At 38.2% G+C, this 27,022-nt stretch overlaps 2 protein-coding genes and 2 long non-coding RNA genes across 4 annotated transcripts; all 4 read right to left on the minus strand.

Moving 5' to 3' along the window:
- Positions 1–2,572: 2,572 nt before the first annotated feature.
- Positions 2,573–4,016, minus strand: LOC110938807. Its single transcript, XR_002591706.2, has 3 exons — positions 3,887–4,016; positions 3,365–3,418; positions 2,573–2,886 (listed from the first exon to the last, which is right to left on the minus strand). It is a non-coding gene; the product is annotated as an uncharacterized LOC110938807 (long non-coding RNA).
- A 5,592-nt stretch (positions 4,017–9,608) lies between these two features.
- Positions 9,609–10,892, minus strand: LOC110938808. The gene is made up of 3 exons (XR_002591707.1): positions 10,804–10,892; positions 10,282–10,335; positions 9,609–9,803 (listed from the first exon to the last, which is right to left on the minus strand). It is a non-coding gene; the product is annotated as an uncharacterized LOC110938808 (long non-coding RNA).
- A 155-nt stretch (positions 10,893–11,047) lies between these two features.
- LOC110943092 lies at positions 11,048–11,790 on the minus strand. Its single transcript, XM_022184848.1, has 2 exons — positions 11,175–11,790; positions 11,048–11,052 (listed from the first exon to the last, which is right to left on the minus strand). Exons 1-2 carry the CDS (start codon positions 11,788–11,790, stop codon positions 11,048–11,050), a joined length of 621 nt encoding a protein of 206 aa, XP_022040540.1.
- Positions 11,791–12,083: 293 nt separating this feature from the next.
- On the minus strand, positions 12,084–15,165 carry LOC110943093. Its single transcript, XM_022184849.1, has 4 exons — positions 13,791–15,165; positions 12,862–13,412; positions 12,235–12,765; positions 12,084–12,146 (listed from the first exon to the last, which is right to left on the minus strand). The coding sequence occupies exons 1-4, from the start codon at positions 15,163–15,165 to the stop codon at positions 12,084–12,086; spliced, it is 2,520 nt and encodes an 839-aa protein (XP_022040541.1).
- Between the last annotated feature and the right edge of the window lie 11,857 nt (positions 15,166–27,022).

A 27,022-nucleotide genomic window follows, 5' to 3' on the forward strand; every position in this document is an offset into this window, starting at 1 on the left:
AATCATCAAATGATACATAAAAGAGGAGTTGGAACCAAGTGATTCCTTCTTGTCTATTTGTTTTCCTTATATTTTGATTTTCTAGTTTATCTTTTTAAACTTTCAAAACTTTTATCAAAATTTGGTTAGATTAGACGTTGACAATAAACCGGTATTAAAAGTTCTTGTGTCCTTGGACGACCTTGTTGGGTTTTTCACAAGTTTATCAAAGTTATTTTAACCATATAAAATAAAAACGCAGCGGAAAAAGTATTTAAAAACATGTTACTATTCAAGATATAAAACTCATTTTATATGTAAAACCCAATAATCGGATCCATATATGACATGCATGCTATCAAAATACAACCATAGGATGTTTTAGAATACTACCATTCCAAGAGCAAGGTGATATGAAGAAGATGATATTCTTGAATGAAATCTTCAAAGGAGAAGACCTCAAGCTTGCATACCCCAAGCTTCCAACGAACACCTTATGTTGCTAGGATTTGTACACTTGAAAACTCACTTGAAAATCCCTCTTGACAACCTACTCTTGGGCGAAAATTCTTGAGAGGATTTTTGGAGTTCTTACACATGAATTATGTGAGAGAAAAGTATGTTCATCTCTTCTAATTTTCTTTCATCCAAATGAAAAAAAGAATGTGAGAGACATCACCACCCTCAAGACCCAATCAAAAGGCTTCTAACTTATGACAATTGCATGGATTGTCATTGGACCAAAATTGGTCTTGGGAGGAGCATGGTGGGGGCGGCCCAGTTGTAGTTTTTAATAAAAAAAATTCAAAATTCTTTTATAAACATTTTAAGTGTTATATAATTTTATAACTTTTATAAAATTATAACATCACATATTATAAGACTTGTTCAATTTTTTATTATGTTATTTAACCCATTAAATAACAAAATAAATATTCTCTCAAAATAAATTATCCATATAATTTATTAGTTTCTCAAGTGCAATTATTTAGAAAACCAATATTTATTTGTTTGATCAGATCATAAATAAATATTATAGGTGTTTGTCTAGCTTTTTATTGGGTATGACCCGACTTGGATCATAACGTACTAGCCACATCAATTTAATATATGTCTTAGGTATACAGAGTCCAACAATCTCCCACTTGCACAAGATACATAGAAGATTGATGCAAGCAGTAAATGACGCCTAACAACGGTTTACTACCCCTAATACGTATGACGAAGTGCCATTCAATAACATCATCCCCTTCAAGTCCCTTACTTGAATATGATTTAGGTGAATCTATCATTTATCCCTTTGTTACAGAATAAGGTTACAATTAAGAATCGATACCCATTACCTAGGATTGATGATCTATTTGATCAACTCCAGGGAGCTAGGTATTTTTCTAAGATAGACTTACGCTCCTGATATCATCAATTGAAAGTACAAGAGGAAGACATACCTAAAACTGCTTTCAGAACTAGGTATGGTCATTATGAGTTTACAGTCATGCCCTTCGGACTAACAAATGCTCCTGCGGCATTCATGGACATGATGAATCGGATTTGTAAACCATACTTGGATAAATTCGTAATTGTCTTCATTGACGATATACTTATTTATTCCAAAAGTCAGGAAGAACATTGTGAACACCTGCATGCACTCTTAACTTTGTTAAGAAAGGAAAATCTTTACGCCAAATTCTTGAAGTGTGAATTCTGGCTGCAAGAAGTGCAATTTTTAGGACATATGGTAAATCATGAAGGTATTCACGTAGATCCTTCTAAAATAGAAGCAATTACCAAATGGAAGGTTCCGCAAACGGTTATAGAAATCAGAAGCTTTCTAGGATTAGCTGGATACTACAGACAATTTATTAAGGATTTTTCTAAAATAGTCGTACCCTTGACTAAGCTAACCTGTAAAGCAGTTAAGTTTGAATGGGGACCTAGACAGGAAGAAGCTTTTAAGATTTTAAAGCAAAGATTGACAAATGCTCCAATGTTAGCCTTGCCAGAAGGAACTGAAGATTTTGAAGTATATTGTGATGCTTCAAAATTAGGATTAGGATGTGTGCTAATGCAACGCAAAAAGGTAATTGCGTATGCCTCCAGGCAATTGAAGAAACACGAGGAAAATTATATGACTCATGATTTAGAATTAGGAGCTATAATTTTTGCCCTTAAGATTTGGAGACATTATCTGTATGGAAGTAAGTTTACTGTCTATACAGATCATAAAAGTTTAAGATACATATTTGGGCAAAAAGAGTTGAATATGAGGCAAAGAAGATGGATGGAAATATTGAGTGACTACGACTGTGATATTCAATATCACGAAGGAAAAGCAAATGTAGTTGCAGATGCTTTAAGTCGTAAGTATCATGAAAAGCAAAAGCGAGTCCGTATTCTTAGATTAAATTTGCAATTTGATTTAATTGAACAATTAAAGAAAATAAAAGAAACAACAATCGAAGACGATGCTGAAGGAATGAAAGGACGAATAAAAGAGTTAGAACAAGGAAATGATGGAATTTGGAGATTCCATAAGAAAAGAATTTGTGTAAGGTCCGATTTTTCCATAATGATAAATTACTTACAAAAATAATTTTTTAGACATCAAAATACCAACTTTGATACATAATAAAAATTTTTACAAAAATTAGGCATGACCCGTTCGTAAAACAAACATGCCCCCTGTTTTTAACATAATAGACAACATCCGTCTACAACCCTATTAGCATTAAACTACCCCAAACAAAGACAACAAGTTTTCAAGTGTATGACTTCTAACAAGATTAAACAAAATAACAAGACATGGACCCAAAAAGTATGCATATAAACTAGCGGAAGCGCTTGATAAAATAAGGCATGGACACGTGCTCGCTCCAAATCTCCAGATCGCCTAAAGTGGAGTTTTACCTACATTAACAACCAAATTTTTAAAGGTTAGTTATCACACTTGTTAAATCATAATTCTTTCGTTTTAGCTCCATCCATACAAGAACTTTCATCCTTTTTACGCATTCGACTACCCAAGTAATTGGGTTTTGGCATAAACACTCTCATTGAGAGTTAAGCATACACGTTCGACCCGTTTAATTGGGTTATTTGCTTTCAACATAACTCTTCATTCTATCCGCATAACGGATTAGGCTTTCAACATTCATTATAGCATTCGAAACCACCCGTTCAAACGGATGGCATTCATCTCTACTTGACACGATTCAATTTAAATCGGTCAAAATGTATAGCTTAACACAACTTTCGTTAGCATAACCAAATCCACAAAGGATTTGCTATTAACTTTCTATTTACCATGATTGTCTTACAAGAATGGTTTTACGTCAAATTAAGTAAAAATAAAATTTAACAAAGATTTGTATGCAACGGAACATACCTCGATCTTGTACCCCTTCCGATTTCTTAGCACTCGAGCCCTCTTCCTTCACGCCTATATCAACATAATCATTCGTTCATTTAGTATCCCAAACTTTGTTTCATTAACTTCCAAATTACACATAATTTGTTCTTTCAAGCATTTCATCGAACACATGGCGGGTTTCGCATTTTTGGGACTTTTACCTATCTTACTAAAACATATTTTTAGACTAGTTTTCCATAATCATCCTACAATAATCAATCAAGCTTCGTTCCATATCAATTTACCTAATGTTTATACCTCATATGCAAGGTTATTTATCAATAATTCACATACATATAAATACTTGATCATTCTATCCCTAACAACTTCTCATAAATTTGGTCTTGACTATTTAACCAACGAAATCTGCTAGTAATCAGGTATCATTCTAATCTTACATCATAATCTTAACTAAATTTCATAAATTTCATGTCATGCATTCAAGATTAATTCAAAACCCAATTCCTACAACTTATTAGATCATGAAATTGAACTTACCCCTTGAATGAACAAGATAAGAGCTTGAAATTTCCTGATTATGCTTTCAATTTCTTTGAATTTCTTAGTTAATCTTGTGTATTGGATTGAACTAGGGTTTTCCCCCTTTGGCCCCTTGTTGATCGAACAGAGCTCCCACACACGTACTGTGTGTGGGTTTTTTGTTAATTGTTATTTTATCATTCCCATTTTAGATAGTTACAACTTTGGTCCCTCTATTTTCATCATAATTAAATTTAGGCGTCATCCTTTAATTATTACATTTAACTTATGTATAATAAATATTTTTGAGGTGTTACAAGTCTACCCCCCTTAATAGAGGTTTCGTCCCCGAAACCTGAATACATATACCGAAAAGAAAATGATAGTGTTTCCTCATTTCATCTTCTGCTTCCCATGTAAGATCCGAACCTTTTCGGTGTTTCCATTGTACCAACACTTGTCTAACAGCTTTGTCGCGGAGATTCTTCACCTTGACGTCCTTAATGGCTATGGGTTTTTCGACATAGTTCAACCCCTCGTCCAACTCGATGTCTTCGAGAGGTACTAATGCTGTGTCATCCGCAAGACATTTTCTCAATTGCGACACGTGGAAGGTATTGTGAATCCCGTCTAGAGCAGGCGGTAGTTCTAATCGATATGCAACCCTTCCGACCCGAGCCAAGATTTTAAACGGTCCGATGTAACGAGGACCTAACTTACCTCGTTTACGAAAACAGATTATAACTTTCCATGGGCACACTTTCAGTAGAACGAAGTCTCCGACTTGGAATTCAATAGGACGCCTTCTCTTGTCAGCGTAAGCTTTTTGCCGATCTTGGGCTGCTTTCAATCTATATCTAACCAATCCAATCTTTTCATTTGTTACCGCTATTAAATCACTTGGCGCAAGCTCTCTTTGCCCTACTTTACTCCAGCATACGGGAGTTCTACATTTTCTCCCGTATAGTAGTTCGTAAGGTGCCATTTGAATACCACTATGGTAACTATTATTATAAGAAAATTCAACTAGTGGTAATGGTCATCCCAACTTCCCCCGAAATCTAAGGCACACGCCCTCAGCATATCAACAAGTGTTTGAATGGTTTTTTATGACTGGCCGTCAGTTTGAGGGTGGTAGGCAGTACTTATGTGCAACTTCGTACCCACACTCTCGTGAAACTTTTGCCAGTAACGAGAAGTAAATCTAGTGTCCCGATCCGAGACAATTGACACGGGCACCGCGTGACGAGATATGATCTCGTTCATATAAATTTCTGCTAATCTCTCGGAAGAGTAAGCTTCTTTGATGGGCAGGAAGTGGGCGCTTTTTGTAAGTTTGTCTACGATTACCCATATTGTATCATGCCCTTTCTTTGTTTTAGGAAGCTTGGTTATCAAATCCATCGTTAGTTCCTCCCACTTCCATACCGGTATCTCCAAGGGTTGTAATTTCCCGTATGGCTTTTGATGTTCTGCTTTCACTTGGGAGCATGTTAAGCATTTCGCGACGTATTTGACTATATCACGCTTCATGCCCGGCCACCAATAATCGGTTTTCAAGTCCCGATACATCTTTGTAGCCCCGGGGTGGACCGAATATCGTGATTTATGTGCCTCGTTGAGTAGAGCGGCCTTGACTTCACAGAATCGTGGTATCCAAATTCGGCCGAATCGCGTCTTAAGTCGGGTCGAATTTTCTTCTAGTTTATCGATTACACCTTTTAATCGTTCTCTCTTCAGGTCTTCCGCTCCGAGCGACTTTATTTGAGATTCACGTATCGTCTCGAGTAATCGTGGCGTGACTATCATCTTCATGGATTTTACCCGAAGGGGAGACGGATACTCTTTTCGGCTTAACGCATCGGCTACCACATTTGCTTTTCCCGGGTGATATAGGATATCACAATCATAATCTTTGATAAGTTCCAACCATCTCCGCTGCCTCATATTTAGGTCTTTCTGTTCAAAGAAGTATTTGAGGCTTTTGTGATCCGAATAAATTGTGCATCTCGTGCCATACAAATAATTTCTCCAAATCTTTAAGGCAAATACTACCGCTGCTAATTCTAGATCGTGGGTTGGGTAGTTCACTTCATGCGGCTTCAATTGTCGTGAAGCATAAGCGATAACCCTTCCCCTTTGCATTAAAACGCAGCCTAAGCCCTGATGTGAAGCGTCAGAATAGACCACCAGGTCTTCAGTCCCATTCGGTAATGTTAAGACCGGGGGACGTGATAGTTTCTCCTTTAATAATTTAAAGGCCTCGTCCTGTTCTTTACCCCACACAAACTTCTCTTTCTTCCTCGTCAGTTTTGTTAATGGTAAGGCTATCTTTGAAAAATCCTGTATGAAACGTCTATAGTATCCAGCGAGGCCCAGAAAACTTCTTATTTCAGTCGGGTTCTTTGGAGAAACCCACTTCATTATGGCATCAATTTTTGACGGATCTACCAACGCCCTCCGAGTTGATTACATGCCCCAGAAACTGCACTTCTCTGAGCCAAAAGGCGCATTTTGAAAATTTCGCGTAGAGTTTCTCCTTGCGGAGAACTTCGAGTACGTCACGCAAGTGCTTTGCATGCTCAGCTTTGCTTCGCGAATAGACTAAGATATCATCTATAAACACGATTACTGATTTGTCTAACATGGGTCGACACACTCGGTTCATAAGATCCATAAATGCAGCTGGCGCATTCGTTAATCCGAAAGACATGACCAGGAATTCGTAATGCCCATAACGGGTTCTAAACGCGCTCTTTGGAATATCTTCTTCCCGTACCCTAACTTGATGGTACCCCGAACGCAAGTCTATCTTCGAGAACCAACTCGCCCCTTGTAATTGATCAAAAAGGTCATCAATCCTAGGTAAAGGGTAGCGGTTCTTTACGGTTAGCTTATTTAATTCTCTATAGTCAACACACATGCGCATCGACCCGTCTTTCTTTTTAACAAATAGGACAGGTGCTCCCCAAGGCGACACACTTGGGCGTATGAAGCCCTTATCTAGAAGATCTTGTAATTGTGTCATTAATTCCCGCATCTCAGTGGGAGCCAACCTATAGGGAGCCTTCGCCACCAGTTTCGCACTCGGATTCAATTCAATATGAAATTCTACTTCTCGCTCGGGAGGGAGTCCCGGCAATTCCTCCGGAAATACATCCGGAAATTCGTTCACAATTTCAACATTTTCAAGCTTCGGGAAGCCTTGTTGAGTATTTACCACGTAAGCTAAATATGCCCTACTCCCATTAAGCACATACTTAATAGCTTGAACGAGAGTACATAACTTCGCTTCCATCTTTCTTTCGCCTTGTATATTTAATCGCCTTCCACTTGGAGTTTGGAGAAGTATAGTTTTGGTTTCACAATTTATCTCCGCATGGTTTTGAGACATCCAATCCATGCCCATTGTTACTTTAAACTCCCCCAAGATCATAGGTATGAGATCAATAGCAAACTCCTCATCCTCAATGGTTAATTTACAATTCTTACATATTTCGTGCAACAAGTAATTTTTACTATCTGCTATTTCTACTTCTAAGGGCATCGACATTCGTTCAATCTTAAAGGAAGGATGTTGTACGATTTCACTAGAGATAAACGACATAGTGGCTCCGGTATCAAACAAAACATAAACCGGTATGGAGTCTATTAGAAAGATACCTGAGACCACATTCGGCTGGGATTTAGCTTCTTCAGATGTGATTTGAAACATTCTCCCCTTCGCCTTAGAACCCTCTTGCTTCTTATCTTCTTTCTTTGTCTCTTGCTGAAGCTTCGAGCATTCCGATTTGATATGCCCCCTTTCAAAACAATTGAAACAAGTCTTCGGGTTGTTCGGGCATTGATAAGACGAGTGCCCCTCCTTACCGCATTTTTAGCACCCCTTTTTGCCTAACAAACTCTCCGGTATGGAGCTTCCCACAAGTCTTGCATGGAGTAATTCCACCTTTCGGCTTACCCTTCTTTCCTTGATCCTGAAACTTCCCCTTTTTAGATGGACTAAAACTCGCACTCCTTTCACTTGGTCTCTTTTCACCTCGCTCTTCTTGCCTTTTAATTTCAATCTCTCTATCCCGTGCTAAATTAATGAGCTCATCGAGGGTTTTACATTTTGAGGGAGTGATGAACTCTCTAATTTCTGCCTTTAACACGCCATAGAAACGATTTATTTTCATTCTTTCGGTTGTTACCAAATCCCCACAGAACTTCATTTTATCCATGAAAGCGTTTGATATTTCGTTTACTGACTCATTTTTCTGTCGAAGGCGTAAGAAATCCTCCTGAATCTTGTCGATAGCCGACTGAGGACACTGATATCTCATGAAGGGCCCCTTAAACTCTTGCCAAGTCATAATTTGAAGTCTATCTTCGCCTACTTCTTTACTGTGCGCATCCCACCAATCTTTCGCCTGATGGGTTAGTAGACCGGTAGCGAGCATCACTTGGTCTTCCTTATCGCACCGACTTCGTATAAACACTGCCTCTATATTAGAGATCCATCTTTGACATTCGATTGGATCGATTTTACCGTCATATGTTGTCGGATGGCATGCCATAAAGTCTTTAATGTGCACCTTCGCTCCTTGCCTTTACCTTTGGATCCTTCAATTAGTTCTTTCAATTCCTCGATCTTACTTGTCATCATAGCATCCACGACTCCCAAAACTCGTCTTTCTACTTCTTGAGCTAATCGGGGAAGATTAGCTTGCATAAACCCTTCCGCCACTTCCGTGACTTTGCTCTCAAATGCTTCTTGTCTAACCATATCATCGTTATGATCATTATCATCATTAACATTTCTTACTTCGGCCATCTACAAAAGACGTTTTTACTCAACATTAAACACAAGCTTTCCATATAATACATACTTCAACTCTTATTTACTGCATTTAAAATAGTGTAATTCGTAATCTTGATTATCTAAGTTTTATCATTCAACTTGTGTTATTCACATTGTTGCTTTCAGTTCTTATCGAATTCGCTTTCATTGTGATCACAAACTGTGATACTAAGTATCTTATCATCATACTTATAAGGACTCCATGCTATCATCTAATGGTCCTTTGAATCACACGGAACTCCCAAACATGAATGCATCAAAATAAAAGAAATTTTTCTGCGGATTGCATTTGTAAAGGCCGTCGGCGACGGCTAGTCATACCGTCGGCGACGGCTTCTAATTATGGACCGTCGCCCACTTTGTCCGTAGACAGGAACTTTAGGCGTCGGCTGAATGGGGGCGTCGGCGACGGTATAAGAGCCCGTCGGCGACGGCTTGTCAAATTGCAGAAACGCTGCTGTGTCATTTTTTTGTTACCTTGTCTATTTCCTATGCATATTTCCAGCCATACGGTCCCCGAATTCTCCTTATGGTCTCCCAATCTATGCATCAATAAACTTAGCTTTTATTTTTGCATCCGAAACATATTACACATACCATTATTATTACTATGAACTTGGCGTATTACCTCATTGGCGATCTTGGAGCGAGCACATTAGCACGAGCCATTTGGTTTGAGTTCGAGCGCTAGGACTCTTGCCCGAATCCCTCAAACCTTGGCTCTGATACCAACTTGTAAGGTCCATTTTTCCATAATGATAAATTACTTACAAAAATAATTTTTCAGACATCAAAATACCAACTTTGATACATAATAAAAATTTTTAAAAAATTGGGCATGACCCGTTCGTAAAACAAACATGCCCCTTGTTTTTAACATAATAGACAACATCCGTCTACAACCCTATTAGCATTAAACTACCCCAAACAAAGACAACAAGTTTTCAAGTGTATGACTTCTAACAAGATTAAACAAAATAACAAGACATGGACCCAAAAAGTATGCATATAAACTAGCGGAAGCGCTTGATAAAATAAGGCATGGACACGTGCTCGCTCCAAATCTCCAGATCGCCTAAAGTGGAGTTTTACCTACATTAACAACCAAATTTTTAAAGGTTTTTTATCACACTTGTTAAATCATAATTCTTTCGTTTTAGCTCCATCCATACAAGAACTTTCATCCTTTTTACGCATTCGACTACCCAAGTAATTGGGTTTTGGCATAAACACTCTCATTGAGAGTTAAGCATACACGTTCGACCCGTTTAATTGGGTTATTTGCTTTCAACATAACTCTTCATTCTATCCGCATAACGGATTAAGCTTTCAACATTCATTATAGCATTCGAAACCACCCGTTCAAACGGATGGCATTCATCTCTACTTGACACGATTCAATTTAAATCGGTCAAAATGTATAGCTTAACACAACTTTCGTTGGCATAACCAAATCCACAAAGGATTTGCTATTAACTTTCTATTTACCATGATTGTCTTACAAGAATGGTTTTACGTCAAATTAAGTAAAAAGAAAATTTAACAAAGATTTGTATGCAACGGAACATACCTCGATCTTGTACCCCTTCCGATTTCTTAGCACTCGAGCCCTCTTCCTTCACGCCTATATCAACATAATCATTCGTTCATTTAGTATCCCAAACTTTGTTTCATTAACTTCCAAATTACACATAATTTGTTCTTTCAAGCATTTCATCGAACACATGGCGGGTTTCGCATTTTTGGGACTTTTACCTGTCTTACTAAAAAATATTTTTAGACTAGTTTTCCATAATCATCCTACAATAATCAATCAAGCTTCGTTCCATATCAATTTACCTAATGTTTATACCTCATATGCAAGGTTATTTATCAATAATTCACATACATATAAATACTTGATCATTCTATCCCTAACAACTTCTCATAAATTTGGTCTTGACTATTTAACCAATGAAATCTGCTAGTAATCAGGTATCATTCTAATCTTACATCATAATCTTAACTAAATTTCATAAATTTCATGTCATGCATTCAAGATTAATTCAAAACCCAATTCCTACAACTTATTAGATCATGAAATTGAACTTACCCCTTGAATGAACAAGATAAGAGCTTGAAATTTCCTGATTATGCTTTCAATTTCTTTGAATTTCTTAGTTAATCTTGTTTATTGGATTGAACTAGGGTTTTTCCCTCTATGGCCCCTTGTTGATCGAACAGAGCTCCCACACACGTACTGTGTGTGGGTTTTTTGTTAATTGTTATTTTATCATTCCCATTTTAGATAGTTACAACTTTGGTCCCTCTATTTTCATCATAATTAAATTTAGGCGTCATCCTTTAATTATTACATTTAACTCATGTATAATAAATATTTTTGGGGTGTTACAAGTCTACCCCCCTTAAAATAGGTTTCGTCCCCGAAACCTGAATTAATAACTAATTTAAATATTGACATACCGAAAAGAAAATGATAGTGTTTCCTCATTTCATCTTCTGCTTCCCATGTAAGATCCGAACTTTTTCGGTGTTGCCATTGTACCAACATTTGTCTAACAGCTTTGTCGCGGAGATTCTTCACCTTGACGTCCTTAATGGCTATGGGTTTTTCGACGTAGTTCAACCCCTCGTCCAACTCGATGTCATCGAGAGGTACTAATGCTGTGTCATCCGCAAGACATTTTCTCAATTGCGACACGTGGAAGGTATTGTGAATCCCATCTAGTGCAGGCGGTAGTTCTAATCGATATGCAACCCTTCCGACCCGAGCCAAGATTTTAAACGGTCCGATGTAACGAGGACCTAACTTACCTCGTTTACGAAAACGGATTATACCTTTCCATGGGGACACTTTCAGTAGAACGAAGTCTCCGACTTGGAATTCAATAGGACGCCTTCTCTTGTCAGCGTAAGCTTTTTGCCAATCTTGGGCTGCTTTCAATCTAGATCTAACCAATCCAATCTTTTCAATTGTTACCGCTATTAAATCACTTGGCGCAAGCTCTCTTTGCCCTACTTCACTCCAGCATACGGGAGTTCTACATTTTCTCCCGTATAGTAGTTCGTAAGGTGCCATTTGAATACCACTATAGTAACTACTATTATAAGAAAATTCAACTAGTGGTAAATGGTCATCCCAACTTCCCCCGAAATCTAAGGCACACGCCCTCAGCATATCAACAAGTGTTTGAATGGTTCTTTCTGACTGGCCGTCAGTTTGAGGGTGGTAGGCAGTACTTATGTGCAACTTCGTACCCAAACTCTCGTGAAACTTTTGCCAGTAACGAGAAGTAAATCTAGTGTCCCGATCCGAGATAATTGACACGGGCACCCCGTGACGAGATATGATCTCGTTCATATAAATTTCTGCTAATCTCTCGGAAGAGTAAGTTTCTTTGATGGGCAGGAAGTGGGCGCTTTTTGTAAGTCGGTCTACGATTACCCATATTGTATCATGCCCTTTCTTTGTTTTAGGAAGCTTGGTTATCAAATCCATCGTTAGTTCCTCCCACTTCCATACCGGTATCTCCAAGGGTTGTAATTTCCCGTATGGCTTTTGATGTTCTGCTTTCACTTGGGAGCATGTTAAGCATTTCGCGACGTATTTAACTATATCACGCTTCATGCCCGGCCACCAATAATCGGTTTTCAAGTCCCGATACATCTTTGTAGCCCCGGGGTGGACCAAATATCGTGATTTATGTGCCTCGTTGAGTAGAGCGGCCTTGACTTCGCAGAATCGTGGTATCCAAATTCGGCCGAATCGCGTCTTAAGTCCGGTCGAATTTTCTTCTAGTTTATCGATTACACCTTTTAATCGTTCTCTCTTCACGTCTTCCGCTCCGAGTGACTTTATTTGAGATTCACGTATCGTCTCGAGTAATCGTGGCATGACTATCATCTTCATGGATTTTACCCGAAGGGGAGACGGATACCCTTTTCGGCTTAACGCATCGGCTACCACATTTGCTTTTCCCGGGTGATATAGGATATCACAATCATAATCTTTGATAAGTTCCAACCATCTCCGTTGCCTCATATTTAGGTCTTTCTGTTCAAAGAAGTATTTGAGGCTTTTGTGATCCGAATAAATTGTGCATCTCGTGCCATACAAATAATTTCTCCAAATCTTTAAGGCAAATACTACCGCTGCTAATTCTAGATCGTGGGTTGGGTAGTTCACTTCATGCGGCTTCAATTGTCGTGAAGCATCAGCGATAACCCTTCCCCTTTGCATTAAAACGCAGCCTAAGCCCTGATGTGAAGCGTCAGAATAGACCACCAGGTCTTCAGTCCCATTCGGTAATGTCAAGACCGGGGGACGTGATAGTTTCTCCTTTAATAATTGAAAGGCCTCGTCCTGTTCTTTACCCCACACAAACTTCTCTTTCTTCCTCGTCAGTTTTGTTAATGGTAAGGCTATATTTGAAAAATCCTGTATGAAACGTCTATAGTATCCCGCGAGGCCCAGAAAACTTCTTATTTCAGTCGGGTTCTTTGGAGAAACCCACTTCATTATGGCATCAATTTTTGACGGATCTACCAAGACGCCCTCCGAGTTGATTACATGCCCTAGAAACTGCACTTCTCTGAGCCAAAAGGCGCATTTTGAAAATTTCGCGTAGAGTTTCTCCTTGCGGAGAACTTCGAGTACGTCACGCAAGTGCATTGCATGCTCAGCTTTGCTTCGCGAATAGACTAAGATATCATATATAAACACGATTACTGATTTGTCTAACATGGGTCGGCACACTCGGTTCATAAGATCCATAAATGGAGCCGGCGCATTCGTTAATCCGAAAGACATGACCAGGAATTCGTAATGCCCATAACGGGTTCTAAACGCGGTCTTTGGAATATCTTCTTCCCGTACCCTAACTTGATGGTACCCCGAACGCAAGTCTATCTTCGAGAACCAACTCACCCCTTGTAATTGATCAAAAAGGTCATCAATCCTAGGTAAAGGGTAGCGGTTCTTTACGGTTAGCTTATTTAATTCTCTATAGTCAACACACATGCGCATCGACCCGTCTTTCTTTTTAACAAATAGGACAGGTGCTCCCCAAGGCGACACACTTGGGCGTATGAAGCCCTTATCTAGAAGATCTTGTAATTGTGTCATTAATTCCCGCATCTCAGTGGGAGGCAACCTATAGGGAGCCTTCGCCACCATTTTCGCACTCGGATTCAATTCAATAAGAAATTCTACTTCTCGCTCGGGAGGGAGTCCCGACAATTCCTCCGGAAATACATCTGGAAATTCGTTCACAATTTCAACATCTTCAAGCTTCGGGAAGCCTTGTTGAGTATTTACCACGTAAGCTAAATATGCCCTACTCCCATTAAGCACATACTTAATAGCTTGAATGAGAGTACATAACTTCGCTTCCATCTTTCTTTCGCCTTGTATATTTAATCGCCTTCCACTTGGAGTTTGGAGAAGTATAGTTTTGGTTTCACAATTTATCTCCGCATGGTTTTGAGACATCCAATCCATGCCCACTATTACTTTAAACTCCCCCAAGATCATAGGTATGAGATCAATAGCAAACTCCTCATCCTCAATGGTTAATTTACAATTCTTACATATTTCGTGCAACAAGTAATTTTTACTATCTGCTATTTCTACTTCTAAGGGCATCGACATTCGTTCAATCTTAAAGGAAGGATATTGTACGATTTCACTAGAGATTAACGACATAGTGGCTCCGGTATCAAACAAAACATAAACCGGTATGGAGTCTATTAGAAAGATACCTGAGACCACATTCGGCTGGGATTTAGCTTCTTCAGATGTGATTTGAAACATTCTCCCCTTCGCCTTAGAACCCTCTTGCTTCTTATCTTCTTTCTTTGTCTCTTGCTGAAGCTTCGGGCATTCCGATTTGATATGCCCCCTTTCAAAACAATTGAAACAAGTCTTCGGGTTGTTCGGGCATTGATAAGACGAGTGCCCCTCCTTACCGCATTTGTAGCACCCCTTTTTGCCTAACAAACACTCTCCGGTATGGAGCTTCCCACAAGTCTTGCATGGAGTAATTCCACCTTTCGGCTTACCCTTCTTTCCTTGATCCTGAAACTTCCCCTTTTTAGATGGACTAAAACTCGCACTCCTTTCACTTGGTCTCTTTTCACCTTGCTCTTCTTGCCTTTTAATTTCAATCTCTCTATCCCGTGCTAAATTAATGAGCTCATCGAGGGTTTCACATTTTGAGGGAGTGATGAACTCTCTAATTTCTGCCTTTAACACGCCATAGAAACGATTTATTTTCATTCTTTCGGTTGTTACCAAATCCCCACAGAACTTCATTTTATCCATGAAAGCGTTTGATATTTCGTTTACTGACTCATTTTTCTGTCTAAGGCGTAAGAAATCCTCCTGAATCTTGTCGATAGCCGACTGAGGACAGTGATATCTCATGAAGGGCCCCTTAAACTCTTGCCAAGTCATAATTTGAAGTCTATCTTCGCCTACTTCTTTACTGTGCGCATCCCACCAATCTTTCGCCTAATGGGTTAGTAGACCGGTAGCGAACATCACTTGGTCTTCCTTATCGCACCGACTTCGTATAAACACTGCCTCTATATTAGAGATCCATCTTTGACATTCGATTGGATCGATTTTACCGTCATATGTTGTCGGATGGCATGCCATAAAGTCTTTAATGTGCACCTTCGCTCCTTGCCTTTACCTTTGGATCCTTCAATTAGTTCTTTCAATTCCTCGATCTTACTGGTCATCATAGCATCCACGACTCCCAAAACTCGTCTTTCTACTTCTTGAGCTAATCGGGGAAGATTAGCTTGCATAACCCCTTCCGCCACTTCCGTGACTTTGCTCTCAAATGCTTCTTGTCTAACCATATCATTGTTATGATCATTATCATCATTGACATTTCTTACTTCGGCCATCTACAAAGGACATTTTTACTCAACATTAAACACAAGCTTTCCATATAATACATACTTCAACTCTTATTTACTGCATTTAAAATAGTGTAATTCGTAATCTTGATTATCTAAGTTTTATTATTCGACTTGTGTTATTCACATTGTTGCTTTCAGTTCTTATCGAATTCGCTTTCATTGTGATCACAAACTGTGATACTAAGTATCTTATCATCATACTTATAAGGACTCCATGCTATCATCTAATGGTCCTTTGAATCACACGGAACTCCCAAACATGAATGCATCAAAATAAAAGAAATTTTTCTGTGGATTGCATTTGTAAAGGCCGTCGGCGACGGCTAGTCATACCGTCGGCGACGGCTTCTAATTATGGACCGTCGCCCACTTTGTCCGTAGACAGGAACTTTAGGCGTCTGCTGAATGGGGGCGTCGGTGACGGTATAAGAGCCCGTCGGCGACGGCTTGTCAAATTGCAGAAACGCTGCTGTGTCATTTTTTTGTTACCTTGTCTATTTCCTATGCATATTTCCAGCCATACGGTCCCCGAATTCTCCGTATGGCCTCCCAATCTATGCATCAATAAACTTAGCTTTTATTTTTGCATCCGAAACATATTACACATACCATTATTATTACTAAGAACTTGGCGTATTACCTCAATGGCGATCTTGGAGCGAGCACATTAGCATGAGCCATTTTATCTGAGTTCGAGCGCTAGGACTCTTGCCCGAATCCCTCAAACCTTGGCTCTGATACCAACTTGTAAGGTCCATTTTTCCATAATGATAAATTACTTACAAAAATAATTTTTCAGACATCAAAATACCAACTTTGATACATAATAAAAATTTTTAAAAAATTGGGCATGACCCGTTCGTAAAACAAACATGCCCCCTGTTTTTAACATAATAGACAACATCCGTCTACAACCCTATTAGCATTAAACTACCCCAAACAAAGACAACAAGTTTTCAAGTGTATGACTTCTAACAAGCTTAAACAAAATAACAAGACATGGACCCAAAAAGTATGCATATAAACTAGCGGAAGCGCTTGATAAAATAAGGCATGGACACGTGCTCGCTCCAAATCTCAAGATCGCCTAAAGTGGAGTTTTACCTACATTAACAACCAAATTTTTAAAGGTTAGTTATCACACTTGTTAAATCATAATTCTTTCGTTTTAGCTCCATCCATACAAGAACTTTTATCCTTTTTACGCATTCGACTACCCAAGTAATTGGGTTTTGGCATAAACACTCTCATTGAGAGTTAAGCATACACGTTCGACCCGTTTAATTGGGTTATTTTCTTTCAACATAACTCTTCATTCTATCCGCATAACGGATTAAGCTTTCAACATTCATTATAGCATTCGAAACCACCCGTTCAAACGGATGGCATTCATCTCTACTTGACACGATTCAATTTAAATCGGTCAAAATGTATAGCTTAACACAACTTTCGTTAGCATAACCAAATCCACAAAGGATTTGCTATTAACTTGATATTTACCATGATTGTCTTACAAGAATGGTTTTACATCAAATTAAGTAAAAAGAAAATTTAACAAAGATTTGTATGCAACGGAACATACCTCGATCTTGTACCCCTTCCGACTTCTTAGCACTCGAGCCCTCTTCCTTCACGCCTATATCAACATAATCATTCGTTCATTTAGTATCCCAAACTTTGTTTCATTAACTTCCAAATTACACATAATTTGTTCTTTCAAGCATTTCATCGAACACATGGCGGGTTTCGCATTTTTGGGACTTTTACCTATCTTACTAAAACATATTTTTAGACTAGTTTTCCATAATCATCCTACAATAATCAATCAAGCTTCGTTCCATATCAATATACCTAATGTTTATACCTCATATGCAAGGTTATTTATCAATAATTCACATACATATAAATACTTGATCATTCTATCCCTAACAACTTCTCATAAATTTGGTCTTGACTATTTAACCAACGAAATCTGCTAGTAATCAGGTATCATTCTAATCTTACATCATAATCTTAACTAAATTTCTTAAATTTCATGTCATGCATTCAAGATTAATTCAAAACCCAATTCCTACAACTTATTAGATCATGAAATTGAACTTACCCCTTGAATGAACAAGATAAGAGCTTGAAATTTCCTGATTATGCTTTCAATTTCTTTGAATTTCTTAGTTAATCTTGTGTATTGGATTGAACTAGGGTTTTTCCCCCTCTGGCCCCTTGTTGATCGAACAGAGCTCCCACACACGTACTGTGTGTGGGTTTTTTGTTAATTGTTATTTTATCATTCCCATTTTAGATAGTTACAACTTTGGTCCCTTTATTTTCATCATAATTAAATTTAGGCGTCATCCTTTAATTATTACATTTAACTTAGGTATAACAAACGACTAGTGTTAGGTAAAGTCAAGTGGGATTCAAAAAGAGGACCAGAATACACTTGGGAGCTGGAATCAGAAATGAAGCGGAAATATCCTCATCTATTCCAGTAAATCTCGAGGGCGAGATTTCTATTAAGGTGGGGAGGATGTAACAACTCTCACTAAAATTACTACTTAGTATGTTAATTATCTAATAAGGAAAGCCTAATTGAGAAACCCAAGTAATTCTGCATAAGCCCTAAAATTTTTAGAACAAATCGGAATCATGATCAGGGCCCCTAAAACTCAGGGGGGGGGGGTAAACCCTAGCTGACGATTATCTTCATAAATTGCTGTAGGATGAGAATTTCGTCGAACTGTGACTCACTAAGGCTATGTTGGACACGAACCTACCCTACCCTAAAATTTTAACCGTCGCGCCACGCGAAGGAGACAAGTCTCCCTGTCGCACCACGCGAGGAAGTCGAAAATTCAGTATAAATAGGGGGGTTGGCACTTGAATTCTGGTGTTAGTTCGACGAGCAAAATCCAAATAGACGCTGTGATATAGTCCAATTACTATAAACACACACGAACCACTAAACGCTGCCGCGATAAACAGGGTAATAACTCGATCGCTATTACGATCCAACGTCCGATTGATTGAAACTATCCAACGAATGTTTAAGTGCCGCTCAAATTGAGTTTATACTTTGTCATTCGTCGTTAATTCGATGGATGTTTAAGTATCGCACTTTGTCATTTGTTGTGAGGGTTTAATCTCGTGAATTGTCGTAAATGCTGTATTAGTTACTAACCCAGTTCGTGTGCATTGTTATTTAATTTAGGTTAAACAGGCTAATCAGTAGATTAAACTCCGCCCGCATAAATCTGTAATGTGAGTCATTCTCTTTTTTATCAACTGTTTTATAAAACTCCAAGTTATTTTCAAAGTTATAATTACACGGATTAAGTCTTTGTAATAACCAAATTACAGCCGGTTTGTGGGGTTTTGTATACATTACTTGATAACCGTCACCATTGGACAAACGGGTTAGCCAAGGGGTGATATGACCATAGTCACAGACACCATTAGGCACAGGCTACCGATGGTTGGTCGAGTGACAAATACTGTAGGTAGTTGGTTGATAAACAGAAACATTGTAATCGCTCTTAATACTGTATATTATAACAATGTGTCATTTTTATTAAAATGAATGATTCACTCAGTAATTCCCACTGACAAAACCTTTTTCAAACATGTTTCAGGTGATTTGTTGTGATCCAGGAAAAGTGCCATAAAGCACTACAAGCTTAAGGAAGTGGCTCAATATAAATAAATAAAGAAACATGTTTTGTAAAATAAAGATTTCCCAGTGAAATCACCTTATTGTAAATTACAGGGTTTTATCCCTAAATTATGTAATAAAGTAAAATGGGCATTTTTAGTATTAAAAGATCCTGTTTAAAAGACTTCCGCTATCACCTAAATTAAATACCACGGGATTCCTGTCCCGTGGCTCTGGACCGGGTCAAACCGGGGCTAGGGCCGTGACAGGAAAAGGTGGTATCAGAGCCACTAATTTAAGCAAATTAAGTATTCAGCAAAATACTTAATTCTACTGATTGCTATTATGTAATTATGTGTTTTATTAGCTAAATATCTGTTAGTTACAGTATGGGTAAACAAAGACTTTCGGCTATCTATCATAAATTAGATACACCTAAAGAAAAAGGAACTTACTCAAAATACCCAGCAGATATGGATGAAGGAATATTTGTCCGTAAAGCACAGTTTGAAAAGCCACTTTCTCCCAGTAAAAAGAAGTTCGATTATTAGGAAAAGTCAGGAAAAAGGAAAGAAATCCCAACCAAAGAAAGTGAGGTTTAATCCAGAAACCCAGGAGATAGGCAATAATCCACCTTGGGAAGATAAATTAGATGAAAAATGGGCAGATCTTTATATGTTAGCAACGGTAGCAGTAAATACTAACTTTAAAACTATCAGGACCCTGAACCAGTATTAGTACCTATATTACTTACAAGCCAGAAGCTCTAGAGAAAAGTTATTCCGTAAATAAATAAACCCTAGTGTGTTTCGGATTTCAGTTATCCTTTGTATTAAATTAGTCATGCGGTATGCAATAATACTTAAATGTTTATTTGTAAAATTTTGTTATGAAATTTTAACTTAGCATTTTGTGCATTTTGCATATATGCTAAACAACATGAATGAGTTATCTGAAGCCCTTCAGAATCTCAATCTCTATCCTGTACCAATAGAAGTTTACAACGACTTCACTGGTCACATTGCTGATTTGGAGGAACCTATGGAATTTCAAGCTCCACCTCCGGAGAAAGCAAAGCTTAAGAAAAGAAGAAGATATGTAGGATGGAGGAAAGTGCGCAGGAGGAAACCAGCAACTAGGAAAATTCCCAAAATAGAAAATCCTATGGATAAAGGAAAAGGGATCAAGATCGGAGAAAGTTCTAGGTCAGCAGGGATAGAAATTGGGGGAAATTCTAGCCAATTGGGAATGGAAATCGGAGAAAGTTCCAAGCAAACTCAAGAATTTACATTCCAGGAAGAATTAGATCATCTATTGGCAAGCTGTGATGTCATTAGACCTATCACCAATAATCTCTACCCTTATCCTACTGAAACCCAACTTCCGATGAATTTGGAACCAGCTATTCCAGACCCTCTAATCCACACCCGACCTTTAGGAGAAATGGATGAGTGGTGGACTAACGACTGGGAGTTTCAGAACCTTCTTAATAATCCTTATGACTTTTTCCCTCAGTTCGACCCAGAACCTATACCAAACCCACCGATGAGTAATGAGAACCTAGCCGAACTCCGCCATTTTGGCGAAGAACTGATAGGTACGGGGAATAAGATCCGGGAAATGGGAGAACAAATCTCCTGGAAATACGATGAGAGGGAACGTCGCTACTAAACTGCCAGTTGACCAAAGAATAGTAGGGTTGGGAAGTATGTTTGTATAATAACAGTAGCAACAAAAAAATATAACTCTGTAAAATAGCTCAGGAATAAAACATTGTAAGATAAACAGTGTGTATGGATTCCTAATATAATCTATAAAAATGGAAGTCGAGAAATCGACAATTTTGGTTATACGTGTGTTGTAAAAGTTGTGTGGTTATGTGCAATTATTTTATTTTTATTTATCAATTATTTGACACTAATAAATTATATTTATAATAATTACCAGATGGAAAATGCTGGTAATGAACCTGTTAATGAAGTGAATCAATCTGAGCAAAATCAGGAAAATCAATTTATGACTAGGCAAGATATCGAGAATATCGTTGCTCAAGGGATAGCCAATGCTATTCCAGCAATTTTGGCTGCTGCCCAAAAACCTGCTGAACCTCAACAGATCATTCCTAGTAAACGTACTCAGGAATATAATTTCAGTACTAGCCTAAACGGAGGTGGCAATCATGATAATCATAACAATGATCCACGGCAGGCCCCACTCCCTAAGAAAATGAAAGCTGCAACGCCTGGTTGCACCTACAAAGAATTTCTTGCCTGTAAACCAACAGAATTTGCCGGAAATGAAGGGGCAACTGCAACACTGCGTTGGTTAGAGAAAACCGAAGCAGTAATTGCAATAAGTAAATGTGCCGAAGAAGATAAGGTGATATATGCGTCGCATCTTTTCAAAGAAGGGGCGCTAGAATGGTGGAATACGGTACTTCAAGCCAAAGGAAGGAACGTGGCTTATGCCATGAATTGGGAAGAATTTAATCAACTAATGGAAAGAAAATTCTATCCCGAATATGAAAAGGAACAAATGGAAAATAAGTTCCTGAGCCATCATATGATAGGCGTAGATTGTCGAGGATATACTTCTACATTTTTTGAATATGCGAGAGTGGTACCGACCCTGGCTTCGCCAGAACCAATACTCATTTCTCGTTATATTTGGGGATTAATTGGAGATATCCGTAATATCGTTAAAGCTGCGAGACCTTGCACTATAGACGATGCGGTAGAATTAGCTAACACCTTAACTGATGAACTGGTACATACAAGAGAGGAAAACCGGAAGAAGGAATTAGCTCAGAAAATTACCCAAGGATTTCGTATGGATAATAACAACAATACTAAGAAAAGAGGAACGGGGCAATCCTCAAATCCGCCTTTCTGCAGAAATTGTAGAAAGAAACATTTTGGAAGATGTAATGTAACCTGCAACTTTTGCAAAGCTGTAGGACATCGTGAAGAAGACTGCAGAAAGAAAACAAGAATCTGCTATAACTGTAGAGAAACTAGACATTTCCAATCAGAATGTCCCAAAATGGTCAAACCAGTAGACAACAAAGCCAAGACGACCGACGAAGCTACTAAGAAGAATGCCAGAGCATTCCAACTAACTACTCAAGAAGCAGAACTCATTCCCGATGTGATAGCTGGTACGTTCTTAGTTCATGACGTGTTTGCAAAAGTATTATTCGACTCTGTTGCAAATCAAAGTTTTATTAATACTTCATTCTGCCAAGCTCTTAACTTACCCTTAACCAATCTTAGGCAGATTTTTACAGTCGAAACGGCAGATGGAAATTCCATTAACATAGATAAGGTTTTGCAAGAAGGAAAGATAGAACTATTAGGACATAAGTTTTCTGCAAACCTGTTACCTATGAAGTTAGCCGGATTCGATATAGTGTTAGGAATGGATTGGTTAGTAACCAACCATGCTCGAATCCTTTGTGATAAGAATTCCGTAGAAATCCAGACACCTATAGGAGAAGTAATTTCAATCACAGGAGATAAACCTCGAAAGCCACTGAAATTCATTTCCGTAATGAAGTTGGCTAGTTATTCAAGAAAACAAGAAGTAGTGTATGTGATCTCAGTAATCATTAACACTAAGAGTAAGGAACTTCAGGAAATCCCAGTAGTATCAGAATACCCAAATGTCTTTCCAGAAGAATTACCCGTGTTACCACCTGATAGGGAAGTAGCATTTAGGATTCATCTAATTCCTGGAACTACACCAATAGCCAAAACACCTTACCGGTTAGCACCCACTGAAATGCTAGAATTGAAAAAGCAGTTAGATGAATTACTAAGCAAAGGATTTATACAACCTAGTTCATCCCCTTGGGGAGCACCAGTGTTGTTCGTGAAAAAGAAAGATGGATCGATGAGAATGTGTATCGATTATAGGGAACTGAATAAGGTTACAATTAAGAATCGATACCCATTACCTAGGATTGATGATCTTTTAAATCAACTCCAGGGAGCTAGGTATTTTTTTAAGATACACTTACGCTCCGGATATCATCAATTGAAAGTACAAGAGGAAGACATACCTAAAACTGCTTTCAGAACTAGGTATGGTCATTATGAGTTTACAGTTATGCCCATCGGACTAACAAATGCTCATGCGGCATTCATGGACATGATGAATCGGATTTGTAAACCATACTTGGATAAATTCGTAATTGTCTTCATTGACGATATACTTATTTATTCCAAAAGCCAGGAAGAACATTGTGAACACCTGCATGCACTCTTAACTTTGTTAAGAAAGGAAAATCTTTACGCCAAATTCTCGAAGTGTGAATTTTGGCTGCAAGAAGTGCAATTTTTAGGACATATGGTAAATCATGAAGGAATTCACGTAGATCCTTCTAAAATAGAAGCAATTACCAAATGGAAGGTTCCGCAAACGGTTATAGAAATAAGAAGCTTTCTAGGCTTAGCTGGATACTACAGACGATTTATTAAGGATTTTTCTAAAATAGCTGTACCCTTGACTAAGCTAACCTGTAAAGTAGTTAAGTTTGAATGGGGACCTAGACAAGAAGAAGCTTTTAAGATTTTAAAGCAAAGATTGACAAATGCTCCAATTTTAGCCTTGCCAGAAGGAACTGAAGATTTTGAAGTATATTGTGATGCTTCAAAATTAGGATTAGGATGTGTGCTAATGCAACGCAAAAAGGTAATTGCGTATGCCTCCAGGCAATTGAAGAAACGCGAGGAAAATTATACGACTCATGATTTAGAATTAGGAGCTATAATTTTTGCCCTTAAGATTTGGAGACATTATCTGTATGGAAGTAAGTTTACTGTCTATACAGATCATAAAAGTTTAAGATACATATTTGGGCAAAAAGAGTTGAATATGAGGCAAAGAAGATGGATGGAAATATTGAGTGACTACGACTGTGATATTCAATATCACGAAGGAAAAGCAAATGTAGTTGCAGATGCTTTAAGTCGTAAGTATCATGAAAAGCAAAAGCGAGTCCGTATTCTTAGATTAAATTTGCAATTTGATTTAATTGAACAATTAAAGAAAATTCAAGAAACAGCAATCGAAGACGATGCTGAAGGAATGAAAGGACGAATAAAAGAGTTAGAAAAAGGAAATGATGGAATTTGGAGATTCCATAAGAAAAGAATTTGGGTACCTAAGCAAGGAGAATTAAGAAATAAGATTTTAGAAGAAGCCCATAAATCTAGGTATACCATGCATCCAGGTAACAATAAAATGTATCAAGATTTAAGGAATAATTTTTGGTGGATAGGAATGAAAAAGGATATAGCTGAATATGTATCTAAATGTCTTACTTGTTCGCAAGTAAAGGCAGAACACCAGAAACCTTCAGGTCTACTTCAACAACTAGAAATGCCTGTATGGAAATGGGAACTCATAACAATGGACTTTGTTACTAAGTTACCCACAACCAGAAAAGGTAATGATGCGATTTGGGTAAGTGTGGATCGATTAACCAAATCAGCTCATTTTCTACCCATGAAAGAAACCTTTAGCATGGAAAGGTTAGCCAAGTTGTACGTAGACGAAGTAGTATCTTTACATGGAGTCCCACTCTCCATTGTATCAGATAGGGATAGTCGTTTCACTTCCCATTTCTTGACTAGTTTCCAGGAAGCAATGAGAACCCGACTAAATTTAAGTACTGCATATCATCCTCAAACAGACGGGTAAAGTGAAAGGACGATACAAACCCTGGAAGACATGCTTCGAGCATGTGTGATAGATTTTGGTGGAAACTGGGATAACCACTTACCCTTAATTGAATTCTCCTATAACAATAGTTATCATTCAAGCATTGAAGCTGCCCCATTCGAAGCACTGTACAGACGTAAGTGTAAAACTCCAGTTTGTTGGGCAGAAATAGGAGAAAGTCAGTTATCAGGTCCTGAAATTGTGCAAGAAACCACTGATAAAATAACACAAATTAAGGAGAGATTGAAAACAGCTCGAGATCATCAGAAAAGCTATGCAGACAATCGCCGCAAGCCGCTAGAGTTTCAAGTCGGAGACAAAGTACTTTTGAAAGTTTCTCCTTGGAAAGGAATCGCACGATTTGGTAAGAAAGGAAAGCTGAGTCCAAGATACGTAGGACCTTTCCTAGTAATTCAACGAATAGGACCAGTTGTTTATCGTTTACAACTACCAGAAGAATTAGCTGGAGTACATGATGTGTTTCATGTATCCAATCTCAAGAAATGTTTATCTGACGAATCCTTGGTAGTACCTCTTCAAGATATCGAGGTAAATGAAAAGCTGAAATTTGTAGAGAAACCACTACAGATAGAAGATAGAAAGATTAAGTTTCTCAAGCACAAACGACTAGTATTAGTCAAAGTCAAGTGGGATTCAAAAAGAGGACCAGAATACACTTTGGAGCCGGAATCAGAAATGAAGCGAAAATATCCTCATCTATTCAAGTAAATCTCGAGGACGAGATTTCTATTAAGGTGGGGAGGATGTAACATCTCTCACTAAAATTACTACTTAGTATGTTAATTATCTAATAAGGAAACCCTAGTTGAGAACCCAAGTAATTCTGCATAAACCCTAAAATTTTCAGAACAAATCGGAATCAGGATCAGGGCCCCTAAAACTCAGGGGGGGGGGGGTAAACCCTAGCTGACGATTATCTTCATAAATTGCTGTAGGATGAGAATTTCGTCGAACTGTGACTCACTAAGGCTATGTTGGACACGAACCTACCCTACCCTAAAATGTTACCCGTCGCGCCACGCAAAGGAGAAAAGTCTCCCTGTCGCGCCAAGCGAGGAAGTCGAAAATTCAGTATAAATAGGGGGGGTTGGCACTTGAATTCTGGTGTTAGTTCGACGAGCAAATTCCAAATAGACGCTGAGATATAGTCCAATTACTATAAACACACACGAATCATTAAACGCTGCCGCGATAAATAGGGTAATAACTCGATCGCTATTACGATCCAACGTCCGATTGATTGAAACTATCCAACGAATGTTTAAGTGCCGCTCAAATTGAGTTTATACTTTGTCATTCGTCGTTAATTCGATGGATGTTTAAGTATTGCACTTTGTCACTTGTTGTGAGGGTTTAATCTCGTGAATTGTCGTAAATACTGTATTAGTTACTAACCCAGTTCGTGTGCATTGTTATTTAATTTAGGTTAAACAGGCTAATCAGTAGATTAAACTCCGCCCGCATAAATCTGCAATGTGAGTCATTCTCTTTTTTATCAACTGTTTTACAAAACTCCAAGTTATTTTCAAAGTTATAATTACAGGGATTAAGTCTTTGTAATCACCAAATTACAACCGGTATGTTGGGTTTTGTATACATTACTTGATAACCGTCACCATTGGACAAACGGGTTAGCCAAGGGGTGATATGACCATAGTCACAGACACCATTGGGCACAGGCTACCGATGGTTGGTTGAGTGACAAATACTGTGGGTAGTTGGTTGATAAACAGAAACATTGTAATCGCTCTTAATACTGTATATTATAACAATGTGTCATTTTTATTAAAATGAATGATTCACTCAGTAATTCCCGCTGACAAAACCTTTTTCAAACATGTTTCAGGTGATCTGTTGTGATCCAGGAAAAGTACCGTAAAGCACTACAAGCTTAAGGAAGTGGCTCAATATAAATAAATAAGGAAACATGTTTTGTAAAATAAAGATTTCCCAGTGAAATCACCTTATTGTAAATTACAGGGTTTTA

The sequence above is a fragment of the Helianthus annuus genome, chromosome 5 (genome assembly GCF_002127325.2).
Source record: "Helianthus annuus cultivar XRQ/B chromosome 5, HanXRQr2.0-SUNRISE, whole genome shotgun sequence".
In the NCBI taxonomy this organism is placed as follows: Eukaryota; Viridiplantae; Streptophyta; class Magnoliopsida; order Asterales; family Asteraceae; genus Helianthus; species Helianthus annuus.

Excerpts from the sequence above, each read along its gene's own strand:
- LOC110943092 (XM_022184848.1), bottom strand. The coding sequence starts at position 11,790 with ATGGCACCTTACGAACTACTATACGGGAGAAAATGTAGAACTCCCGTA.
- LOC110943093 (XM_022184849.1), bottom strand. The coding sequence starts at position 15,165 with ATGACTTGGCAAGAGTTTAAGGGGCCCTTCATGAGATATCACTGTCCT. Across the intron at positions 13,413-13,790 it reads TAAGGGCTTCATACGCCCAA|TCTATTCGCGAAGCAAAGCT; the intron begins GTGTGTCGCCTT and ends ATGATATCTTAG. Across the intron at positions 12,766-12,861 it reads ACGATCTAGAATTAGCAGCG|AAAGACCTAAATATGAGGCA; the intron begins GTAGTATTTGCC and ends TTCTTTGAACAG.